Source organism: Mastomys coucha, unplaced genomic scaffold (assembly GCF_008632895.1).
Source record: "Mastomys coucha isolate ucsf_1 unplaced genomic scaffold, UCSF_Mcou_1 pScaffold13, whole genome shotgun sequence".
NCBI lineage: Eukaryota > Metazoa > Chordata > Mammalia > Rodentia > Muridae > Mastomys > Mastomys coucha.
In genome coordinates this window covers 8,390,423-8,403,127 of record NW_022196895.1, presented here as the reverse complement: position 1 = coordinate 8,403,127, position 12,705 = coordinate 8,390,423, and the positions used below count along the sequence as shown (strand labels likewise).

The window sequence follows — 12,705 nt, the reverse complement described above, 5'->3', positions numbered from 1 at the left end:
TTTTTTTTTTAGATAAATATAAATGGTAAGTAATCCTAGCTTTCAGCTATAGTCTAGAAATATTAGACGCATGAGACAAGGTAGGTCTCTAGGTATATGGGTATATAAACTCACTTATCATAGTGACACTGTTTTGTTATAAGTATTGACATTCTATTATAACATCTACTTCACATTCTCAAATCTGCAAAGTAAATAACCATGAGTAAAATCTACTTCAAACTTGAAAATCACATGATTCATAGTTTTGTTTTTTGTTTTTGTTTTTGTTTTTTTTTTTGAGACAGGGTTTCTCTGTGTAGCCCTGGCTGTCCTGGAACTCACTCTGTAGACCAGGCTGGCCTCGAACTCAGAAATCCTCCTGACTCTGCCTCCCAAGTGCTGGGATTAAAGGCGTGCACCACCACCGCCCAGCACATGATTCATAGTTTAATATTCAAAGCAATTCAGGGGGCCTTCTGGTCACTCTAAACTTCTTAGAAGTTGTATCAGAATACCTATTTAGCATTTATTTTGTATATGTGTACATTAGCATGCCAGGCTATGCCAGTGCAATGCCAAGCTCAGCTTTGTTGTTTAAGACAAGCTCTCATATAGCTGAAGCTATATAAATGAGATTGGCCTAGAACTCCTGATCCTTTTATAGCTACCTCCCAAGTTCAGAAGTACAGGAATGCCACCATACCCCTCACCCCTCTCTGGTTAAAACAGGGTTTTTATGTAGCCTAGGCTGGATTCAAACTTACTATGTAGCAGAAACTAGTCCTAAACTCATAATCCTCCTGCCCCTATTCTCCTGTGCTGAGATTACAGTTGTCTGCCACCATGTTTGGCTTCTATTTCTTACAAGTTTAGAAATCTCACAATTATTCCTTTCTACCCTTTATAATACTTTGAGTACCAAGAATTAATATCCCAGAAAAAAGAATGATAAATACAAACAGCTCTCATTTCACTAAATATTCTATGAAAAGATGATTTTATATTATAATATATAGTAAAATATGCATATGCACGTTAACTAAGTCTGTACTTAGAAACCAGTTATTCTTTTTTACTTTAAAACATTAAAAAAAACCCACAATTAATTAGCTCAAAGCTAATTTATTTTTAAGTAAGACATAAGGCTTTTTTTTTTTTAATGAGACTGGCGATCAGTATCAATTAATAAATAAGACATTGACATTACATACTGATACTTACAAAATTCGTTCCTTTTTCAGTTTGGTTACTTTGATTTGTAAACCTGCGAAGTAACAAAAAAAGCAGTGTTTTGTTACACAACATACAATTCTAAAGCAGTTAACCAAGTTCCTTTATAAGGTAAATGCTACACTATTAAGCCAATTTAGATTAGCTTCGAAATAATGAACCAAGTCCCATTCGACGTACAGTGTATTCTCCTTACTTGTACCCTCAGGCTATGAAAATAAGTCTGCAACATTATTGCTTTTAGTCTATTATATGACAGCCAAGGAGATTAAAAGTGAGTTATTTCCTTTCTAATAGTGAGAGCAAACATATAATTATCAGTTCACTATAAACTTGGGTCTGTGTTCTGACACAGCCAATATATCTGCTAACAGTAATAGCACCTATGTAGGCTCAAGTCTCTGGGGATTAAACTAGATTGTGGTAGGAAGTTCTGGATTAGAAACAAAGTTGCTTATAGAAAAGTACTTGGGGCTGGAGAAATGGCTCAGTGGTTAAGAGCACTGACTCTTCTTCCTGAGGTCCTGAGTTCAATTCCCAGCAACCACATGGAGGCTCACAACCATCTGTAATGAGATCCGATGCCCTCTTCTGGTGTGTCTGAAGACAGCTACAGTATGCTCATATACATAAAAATAAATGAAATATTTAAAAAAAGAAAAGTACGTAAGAAAGGACACTAGGATTTTTAACTCTAGACATATGTACTTTTTAGTTTTAATTAAGTCTGATACAAAACAAAATGGCAAGGGAAAATAAGAATAAAAGTAATAAGGCATTTCTAATTTTCATGGTAGTAACTAAACACACATGAAACACAGACTACAATACTACTAGCAACTAATATAAATGCAAACCAAATAGTCAATTACTAATTATAAAAATGAAGGGGTTGTAAAACTATAAAACCATACTTTTCTGAAGATACAAGAAACTAGTATAGTCTTTGGAGAACAACTTAGCAATATATCAAAAGTTGTTCTCATTAGTACCTGATTTCTTGGGTTTTAATCTATGTAGAAATATATAATAAAAAATATTTAATGTTAAGTAATATAAAAATATTAAAAGTAGAGATATCCACATAAAATATATATAAAGTACTATTTGATGGAATAATAGTCAGTTTAACAAAACAAACTCTGAAGTATATCAAACAATCTTTACAATCTTCAAAACTCTCTTGAAACACACTGAACTGGATGGACCCTGTGGGGCATGCCTGTAATATCAGCCCTTAGACGGCTGAAGCAGGATGCTCACAAGTTTGAGACCATCCTGGGCTACATAGTTGAAATTTTCTAGTTGAATATAGCTTTTCTCTTCATCCTCTACAAATCTGATTAATAATAGAGAGTAAAAGAACTTTGATTCCTAGTTAAGTTCATATTATAACATTATGTAATTTCTTCAACTACAGCTATTATAATTACTTTAAAAATAAATTGCCTAGAAATTGTTAAAGTTCTCTAAGAGTTTTACTTCTTTTCTTTTTTTAAAAGTTGGTTCTCCCAGATTGGAGAAATGATTCAGGCAGTTAAGAAAATTGGCTGCTCTTGAGTCCCAGTATCCATATGGTGGCTCCCAACCATGATAACCCCAGTTCCAAGGAATACGACGTCTTCTTTTGATTTTCATGAGTATCAGGCATGCACATGACACATAGGCACACATGAAGGCAAAACACTCATACACATAAAATACATCATAAAAAGAAATTGGGGATGGAGCACTGGCTGCTCTTCCAGAGAACCCAGGTTCAATTCCTAGCACTCATAAGGCTGCTTATAACTGCTTGTAATTCCAGTCTTAAGGGATCTGATAATGTTCTTCTGGCTTCTATGGGCACAGATACATTAGTGCAAAACAATCATATACATAAAATAAAATACACTTAAAAATTTTAAACAAAGCAGCGTCTCCTTTTGTTGCTCAGGATGACTTCAAACTCAACTATGCAGCTCAGGTTGGCCTCAAACAAGAAAAACGTTAAGCAATTTATTATTAACATGCATAATTCAAAGGGGACTGTGTTGAGTAAAATTTGGCAATTTCAAAGGGTTATTTTCTATATGACTCTTTATTTCTTGAAATAAAAAAAAATAGCGATAAAGAACAGATTATTAATGGTAAGAGGCTGGAGGGGAAAGAAGGGAAGAGGGCAGCTAAGAATTTAGATAAGTGGCATGGAATCTTCAGTGGTAGACACAATGTGTACATTACTAAATTGTACAGAACCAAACACACAAGTCTAGGCTTCACACATACAAGAGTATGCATACAGAACTGACATGCTCTGAATAAAGCTAGTAAGTTATAAGAAAAAATTTTTGGTTGTGATAATGTATAATGTATGTATATGATAAAGTATAACCGGTATGGTGGTTTACACTCATAATCTCATCCTTAGGAGGTTAGGCTAGAGGCTTGCTATGAGTTTAAGGCCAACCTGGGTACAGAGTGAGTTCCTAGTTCAAAAACAAGCAAACAAAAACTAGATAATACACTACCAGTAGGAAAACGTATGGAAAGAGTACATGAGATGTCTCTGCATTCTTTCTTACAATTACATGTGAGTCTACAATTAGCTTGAAATAAAAAGCAATAAAAAGTGATTTACTTTTAAAACATTTGCAAGATAATAAAAAAGGAAAGCTTGTATTATTACTGGTAAAAGTAAACTGGTATGCTTTTAGTTAAAAAAAAAAAATCCTCCATAGGCTGCCAAATTCCAGTGCTTTCCTCTTGTTGGGTAATGGTGACAAACTCAAGAGCCCTCGGAAGTCCTTAGCAAAGCAGAACTCCGGAGCAGAGCTAAGAACTATGACCCCCATTGGGATGGAGACTACAGTCAGCAATTTCGGTCTCTTCTTCCCAAACGTGGAGAATTATACTTGCTGACAGATTTTCTGGTTTTAATTTTGGCTGACTTCTAAAACTCAGGTCTGCTTCTCCAAGTGAAAAGTAGCCAAAGATGAAATGGATTCTAGCCATGAAATAAGATTCTTTATTTCTTAGAAAACAAACAATGAAGTGGAAAATCCATATAAACTTCAAAAGAAAATTCTTGGGAAATATGGAAAGACTACTCTTTTATCTTATAAGCATTCAACACCTGTGAGGCATCTGTTCTGTCACGTACATCAGCCCTGAAACAGGTTTGAATGTGCATATGCGTGTGTTTAAATTTTAGCATTTGCTATTCATCAAGTCAATTAGGAATCTACAATTAGAACCCCTATAAAGTGTGCTTTAATCCTGCTCCACACCCATCGGAAGGAATGAGGCTATACAACAATGTAGCTCCTGTATGAACAGGTAGTCTGTCCAACAAAGTATTTGGGATCATAACACTGGTAACTTGAGAACCTATTGAGGAAACAGTGCTCAAAAGACTAAGCAGTATAGGACATCAATTATTCATACATCTATTCATTCTATGAATTTTGGAGGAAATCAAGGGCAAGAATATATTACACTAAAGTTTAAAGTATTTATTACACTAAGGGTAAAAGTTCATAAATGAGGCAAGAGTTAGTTCAATTTATAGATATATAAACAATAACCAATGCTATTAATTCTTGTTTTTGTTCTTGAACCAGATAAAAACCATATAAGCAGAGCTTCATCTAAATCTGAATTTACAAGAAAAATCCTAACTATACAATAAATTCTTTCTTTCTTTTTTTTCTTATAAAGGACATTTAATTGGGACTGGCTTACAGGTTCAGAGGTTCAGTCCATTTTCATCAAGGTAGGAGCATGGCAGTATTGAGACAGGCGTGGTGCAGGCAGAGCTGAGAGGTCTAGATTTCCATCTAAAGGCTGGTAGTGGAAGACTGGCTTCCAAGAAGCTAGGACAAGGGTCTTAAGCCCATGCCCACAGTGACACACCTACTTCAACAAGCCCACACCTCCTAATAGTGCCACTCTCTGGGCCAAGCATATACAAACCATCACCATAACTAATTCCATTCTTCTTACCTATATAATATATTCCATGAGTATTTCATGGATATCTTCATGATGCTATTAGATACTGATGTTAACAATTATGATAACACTATTCAAGTTCATTCAATATGAGCACTGTCTCAGTCATGGTCTATTGCTGAAATTATTTCTATTCTAAACTAAAAACTGTATTTATAAAATCAGCTATACTTAATATATATGTACTTTGCCTAATAACTTAATTATTTCAAAATAGATAAACTTGTGAATTTCACTGAATTTACTGTAAATTCAATGGATGATAATAATATGTGCTAACTACTTAGAGCGTTCTTAAGAGGCACTAGTACTAGGGGCCAAAACTGTTGATTTTGTAGTACTTAAGTTGTATGTACATATGTATATAATGCTTATACAAATACTTTTTTGTAATGTTGATGAAACATGTGAGAATAAGTAGAACAACAAACAACTGTAACAAAACAAACAAACCCCAGACTTAAGGTATAGACTTCCTGTCATGTTAGAGCCTCCACAATGTTCCATTTCTTTAAAGCCATTGCAATTATTCCCTGCCCCAAAAGCCTAGTTTCCTATGAAAATGGTCTAGGTTTATGAAACATAGAACTTTATATTAGTTGAGATGTGGTAGCAGAACTTAGTGTGGACAATAAACACTATAAAATAGTATAAAAAACAAATATTCTAAGCTTTACTTTACTACTTGTGCTTTTAATAATAAATCTAATACTAAGATTTTAAAAAATAAAAATCCTATCCAAATATATTCCTGGGACCTGAATTTTAAAGAATTCTGAATCTTCTATTAAAACCTGGTCTTCGGAAATCAAAGCATGAAAGCTGTCTACTCTCAATGGCAAGTTAGATACTAGGATGAACAATGATGAAAGGAATCGATTATGCCAAAAAGATTAAAAACTCAGTGACAAGAATCCCCACAATTCTCCCTCTGCAAACAATGCGGCTTGCACACTGCTGACTTTCAACACAAGATGGGAGGCCACTTACTCTTCGTTTTAAAAGAAATGTATGATCAGTGTACACACTGTTCTGTAGATCACTGCTGTTGTTTTACTATGTTTTGGTCAAATGAAGCCAACAAGAAACCCCAACAAGAAACCCCAACACGAAACAGCAGGGTATACAGATGTGTAGAATTTCTTACGTGTAGACTTCCTTGGCTGTCTATATAAAACCATGCACCTCAAGTTCTACTTACTCTTCCTAGCATTCTCCTTTGTCTTTTACTCACACAAAGCTTGAAAAAGAATGAGTCAAATTTGATTCCTATATAGACTTCAAAACCTGCACTGTCTGGACAAGTCCATGTTTGATCTCTTGCAAACAGCCTCTTGTATTGGTTTTTCTAAGTAGATTCCCCATCATCTTTTTGAAAAGTAAGCACCCTCCAGGCAGGTCTTTGATGTTATTACATAGTCAGAGGATCTAGTTTTATAGGGAACTATGTAAAACTCATTGACAAAGGACTAATATTACAAAAGCCCTCTTTTGCTTGGGAAATGTTCAGCAACCCAAACTAAACTTTTAAATAAAGTCAGTTTTCTACAAATAGTGTTTACTATGCTAAATATGGTGGTACATGCCTGTAATCCCAAGACTATGAGGCTGAAGCAGGAAGATCTTGAGTCTGAGGCCTGCCTGGGTTACATAGCAATTTCTAGACCAGATGAGCTACATAGTGAAACTCCGTCTTAAACAAATAACCAAAACCCACAATTATTTAAGACTTTCAAAGCTCTGTAAGTAGGAGACAAGTCTGCTTCGTATACCTTACCCTCTTGATGCTTTGTATAGCACACCAATTTCTGAGACTATGAAGCCTATTAAAGAGCAGCATCAGGGACTGCATGAAATAAAAGAATTACCTACTATAAAACAAGGCTGAGCTATTTACTATGTAGTTTTGATCAGATTTTATAACATATTGTTTTGCTCTCAAGAAATATATTTTTTAATGTTATCTTATCATAAAACAGAGGTCTTCTGAAGACCATGTTTACAGAAGAACATAAAGAAGAAACCTGTCAAAATATATTTCCCTTTAAATATATAACACACTTAAGTGGGTATGTTTGTCAACTTTCTATCGCTATAATAAAACACTTAAATTAGAAAGAGTAAGGATTACACAGGCCAAGATGGCTCAGCAAGTACAGGTGCTGCTAGTCTGATGACCAGAGTCCAATCCCTCAAATTCACATGAGGGAAGGAGGGAGCCATCTCCCAAAGCCGTCCTCTGACTTCACCTAATCTATCTGCCTTAAGTGGAAGAACTACTAGACAGGAATAGGAACAAGGTTGACACCTGCAGGGCATGGCTCTGTGTATACCTGTAATACCAGCATTCCAGGAGATGGCGGCAGGAGTTCAAGGCTACCTTTAACTACACGGCAAGGTCAAAAATCAGCTTGAACTAAGTAATACCTGCTTTATCTATCTGATACAACATGAAAATATGGTGCTTAGAAGACAAAGGACTCATACACTAAAAATTACAAAATCTTTCTGAAAAAAAATTACAGAAAGACAAAATATTTCATGTTCATGATCAGCCTGGGTTACATAGGAAATTTGGGACAGGCCTAGATCCTGTCTTTAAGAAGAGAATAGGAGCTTGATGGTGGCCCACACCTTTAATCCTAACACCTGGGAGATAGAAGTAGGTTGATTTTTGAGTTCGAGGCCAGCCTGGTCTACAGAGCTATTTCCAGGACAGCCAAGGCTACTCAGAGAAACCCCATCTCAAAAAACCAATTTGAAAGAAAGAAAGAAAGAAAGAAAGAAAGAAAGAAAGAAAGAAAGAAAGGAAGGAAGAAAGAAAGAGGGAGGAAAGACAGAAAGGAAGGAAGGGAGAAAAGAAGAAAAAAAGGAAGGAAGAAGACAGACAAGAATAGGAGCCACCTATCTAGCTCAGACTTGCAATCTGACAACCTAAGTTTGATGCACTGTGCCTATAGAGTGAGGAAAGAGGACTCACTCGTGGAAGTTGTCTTCTACTTCCACACAAGCACCATGGCACAGACACTTCCAATAAATAAGTAATGTTTTATAAAATTAATCAATATATGAGACTTAGGGTAAAAGTTTTTTCTGGTATCCCCCTGTGAGGTATCTGCAGTAGACATTTATAAAATCTAGTTGCTGCTTCAGAGTGATGGTACTAACACACTGCTTACTGTGTGCAGACACTCTTCCAAACACTCCATTCAGTAATATGATACCTTCATGTCATGAGCATCTGAAGCAGTACAAAGTTAAACAACTTGTACAATTACTATCTTTATTCAAATAAGATAAAGAGGATAGCTTTTTATCACTTATAGTTAAAACTATAACTGGACCACTGTATCTCATGCCTCTTTTTCAGTATGGCTGGCTCTATCTGACTCTACCCACAATCAACAGGATTGGCACTCAGGAGCTAATCCTAGCTAGGGATGTTGGCCCCATGCCTTTAATCTCAGCAATTAGGAGGCAGAGGTAGGAGATTCTCCGAGTTCAAGGCTAATCTGGTCTACAGAATGAATTCCAGAACAGCCAGGGCTACACAGAGAAACCCTGCTTTGAACACTACTAGTGAGAATCTTCATAGCATCTACACACTGTTCACCTGAACCTATCTGCTTTCCTAGCACTACAACTTACCTAACATCACATTTCTACTTGGAAATACATCCAACTGTCTATAATTCTTTGGGGCACCCAGAAATGAACCCACACATCTATGGTCACTTGATATTTGACAAAGGAGCTAAAACCACCCAGTGGAAAAAAGACTGCATTTTCAACAAATGGTGCTGGTTCAACTGGCAGTTAGCATGTAGAAGAATGTAAATTGATCCATTCTTATCTCCTTGTACAAAGCTCAAGTCCAAGTGGATCAAAGATCTCAACATAAAACCAGATACACTGAAACCAATACAGGAGAAAGTGGGGAAAAGCCTTGAACACATGGGCACAGGGGAAATTTTCCTGGTCAGAAGAACCAATGGCTTATGCTCTGAGATCAAGAATTGACAATTGGGACCTCATAAAATTGCAAAGCTTTTGTAAGGCATAGGACACTGTCAATAGGACAAAATGGCAACCAACAGATTGGGAAAAGATCTTTAACCAATCCTATATCCGATAGAGGGCTAATATCCAATATATACAAAGAACTCAAGAAGTTAGACTCCAGATAACCAAATAACCCTATTAAAAAAATGGGGTATAGAGCTAAACGAAGAATTTTCAACTGAGGAATATCAAATGGCTGAGAAGTACCTAAAGAAATGTTCAACATCCTTAGCCATCAGAGAAATGCAAACCAAAACAACCTTAAGATTCCACCTCACACCAATAGAATGGCTAAGATCAAAAACTCAGGTGACAGCAAATGCTGGAGAGGATGTTGAGAAAGAGGAACACTATTCCACTGTTGGTGGGATTGTAAGCTGGTACAACCACTCTGGAAATCAATCTAGTGTTCCTAAGAAAATTGAACATAGTGCTACCTGAGGACCCAGCTATACCACTCCTGGGTATATATCCAAAAAATTCTTCAACATATAACAAGGACACATGCTCTACTATGTTCATAGCAGCCTTATCTATAATAGCCAGAAGCTGGAAAGAACCCAGATGTCTTTCAACAGAGGAATGGATACAGAAAATGTAGTATATCTCTACACAATGGAGTACTATTCATCTATTAAAAACGATGACTTTATGAAATTCTTAGGCAAATGGATGGAACTAGAAAATATCATCCTGAGTGAGGTAACCCAATCACAAAAGAACACACATGGTATGCACTCACTGATAAGTGAATACTAGCCCAAAGCTCGGGATACCCAAGATACAAGTCATAGACCACTTGAAACTCAAGAAGAAGGAAGACCAAAGTGTGGGTGCTTCGGTCCTTCTTAGAAGGGGGAACAAAATACTCACAGGAGGAAATATGGAGACAAAGTGTGGAGTAGAGATTGAAGGAAAGGCCATCCAGAGACTGCCCCACCTCGGGATCCACCCCATATTCAGTCACCAAACCCAGACACTATTATGGATGCCAAGAAGTACTTACTGACAGGAGCCTGATATGGCTGTCTCCTTAGAGGCTCTGTCAGAGCCTAACAAATACAGAGGCAGATGCTCACAGCCAACCATTGGACATAACATGGGGTCCCAATGGAGGAGTTTGAGAAAGAACTGAAGGAGCTAAAGGGGTTTGCAACCCCATAGGAAGAACAGCAATATCAACCAACCAACCCCCTAGAGTTCTCAGGGACTAAACTACTACCCAAGGAGTACACATGGAGGGACCCATGGCTCCAGCTGCATATATAGCAGAGGATGGTCTTGTTGGGCATCAATGGGAAGAGAGGCCCTTGGTCTTGTGAAGGCTCGATGTCCCAGTATAGGAGAATGGGAGGGTTGGGAGGTGGGAGAAGCAGGGGGTGGGGGTGGGTGGGATAGAGGGTTTCCCGGGGTGGGTGGCAGGGACTGGGAAAGGGGATAACATCTGAAATATAAATAAAGAAAATATCATTCCTCTCCACCCTAAAAAAGTTATTACCCCTTGGTTGGCAAATGTGACCTCCAGGGGACAGTAACATTCTATTACATTTCAAATTCTATTAAGTTATTAGTTATCTCCTCCAGGAAACCATCCTCTATTGACAGGAACTCAGGTGAATCATCTAATAGCTGAAATGGTTCCATAAATAAACTTCAACTTGAAAGCACAAAAAAAAAAAAAAAAAAAAAAAAAAAAAAAAAAAAAAAAAAAAAAAAAAAAAATCAAGTTTTTTATCTCTAAGTTTCTCCATTTCTTGAGTCTTTCTTCTCAGGAAGTTCTATTTCCCTCATCCTCCTCCCATCTGTATTGCCTAGATATACCCAACTGGAAAGCCTGGCCTGAAAGAAAATGGAAACACACACTGGTTCTTCCTGGTATTATCCTAAACATAATACACTGCATTAAAATTCTGTCACACAGCAAACACTCAAAATATATCTTGTGATTAAGTATCTCTATGTATACTAAGACTTGCAAAGGTACTCTGAAATTCATAGTCAAAAATCTACTGAGGCTATTATCATAAGGTTTTGCAAGAAACTAAATTTACCATGGGAAAGATTCAATACATCCCCACAATTAAACGTTAGAACTGATTCAAGTGGATCCCACTGTAATGGCATTACAGTATAATGCTAAAGCTATGAGACAGCGTAATATAAAACACATGGTTGCAGGAGGCAATCAAGAAATACTCATAACTTTGGGAGTGTCATTCAGTGGGAGAGTATTCAGTCAGCATATATGAGGCCTGGGCTTCCTTCTTCAGCATCACCACAAAAAAGCAAACAAACTTGCAAGAGGAAACATTTCTCACATATGAGGAAAATCTACCACACATTAAAGATCTGAGAAGAACCTTGAAGTTCTGATCCTCCTGCCTCCCCTTCCAAGAGCTGAGATTACAGGTGAGTACCACAGCATCTGAGTTCTGTGGTACTGGGGGAATTAAACCCAAAGCTTTATACAAGCCAGGGAATCATTCTGCTAACAGAGCTACATCCCCAGTCTCTGAGGTATCTTTTAACACAAATATTTATATACTCATTCTAAATACAACTACTTAATCTTCTGTGCATTCACTGTACTTCATATAAATCACTTATAGCTCTTATTTTACTGTACTGTACATGACTGTCTACATGACTATTTCTGGCAGCCTACAGGAACTTTGAAAGTAAACTGCCATTCACTTTTGTAGATGAATGTTTAGTAGCAAACAGCTCCCGAAAGGTTTGTCACACTACTTAAATAGCACTTTTAAAGCTCTAGATAATCCTGCAAATAGTAATAGAAAAAAGATGAAAGATTATATAACAGCTAAGGTTACAAAACCAGCTGAAAGATGAAATAAGAAGTGAAATCTAAGTCGGCAGTCAATGAATTCTACTGTTTTTAGCATCACAAAGCATGGTTATACAGGTAACTACCGACAAGTTATATGAAAATTATGTTTTAGAGGCTGGAGAGATGATTCAGCAGTTAAGAGCATTTATACTCTTGCAGATAACCAAAGTTCAGCTCCTAGTCCCCACATGGTGGCTCACTGCCGATAGCTCTGGTTCCACAGGATCTGATATCCTCTTTTGGCCTCCATAACCTCCTGAACACACATTGTACATAAATATTCATGCAGGCTCACACACATACACATAAATTTAAAGAAACAACAACCCCCCATATATTCTGTAGTAGTTGTAGTTACAATGTAACAATTCATCAATAAACAAATCATAAAGCATCACAATAGTAAATGCCCTTTAAAGCTGAGACATTTGCCCCTAAATAATGTTATTCTATGTAAAAATATATAAAATAATCAAACCTAGTTTCTACTATTATAGTCTCAAGTATTTAAACAAAGACTGTACCTTGTACTTCCTTATCATGATATTCTTTTAGTTTTACCCAGAGTTCCTTGAAGTCACTGGATATAT

General features: G+C 36.6%; 1 protein-coding gene across 1 annotated transcript in view; it reads right to left on the bottom strand.

Moving 5' to 3' along the window:
- Positions 1–12,703, bottom strand: part of Rbbp8 (RB binding protein 8, endonuclease) — a gene marked incomplete at its 5' end in the record, with an annotated part of 78,182 nt that extends 65,479 nt beyond the window's left edge. Inside the window, 2 exons of the mRNA XM_031366360.1 lie at positions 1,204–1,246; positions 12,640–12,703. Coding sequence (XP_031222220.1) covers positions 1,204–1,246; positions 12,640–12,703 — 107 coding nt within the window. The remainder of the gene's footprint in view (positions 1–1,203; positions 1,247–12,639) is intronic.
- Positions 12,704–12,705: the final 2 nt, after the last annotated feature.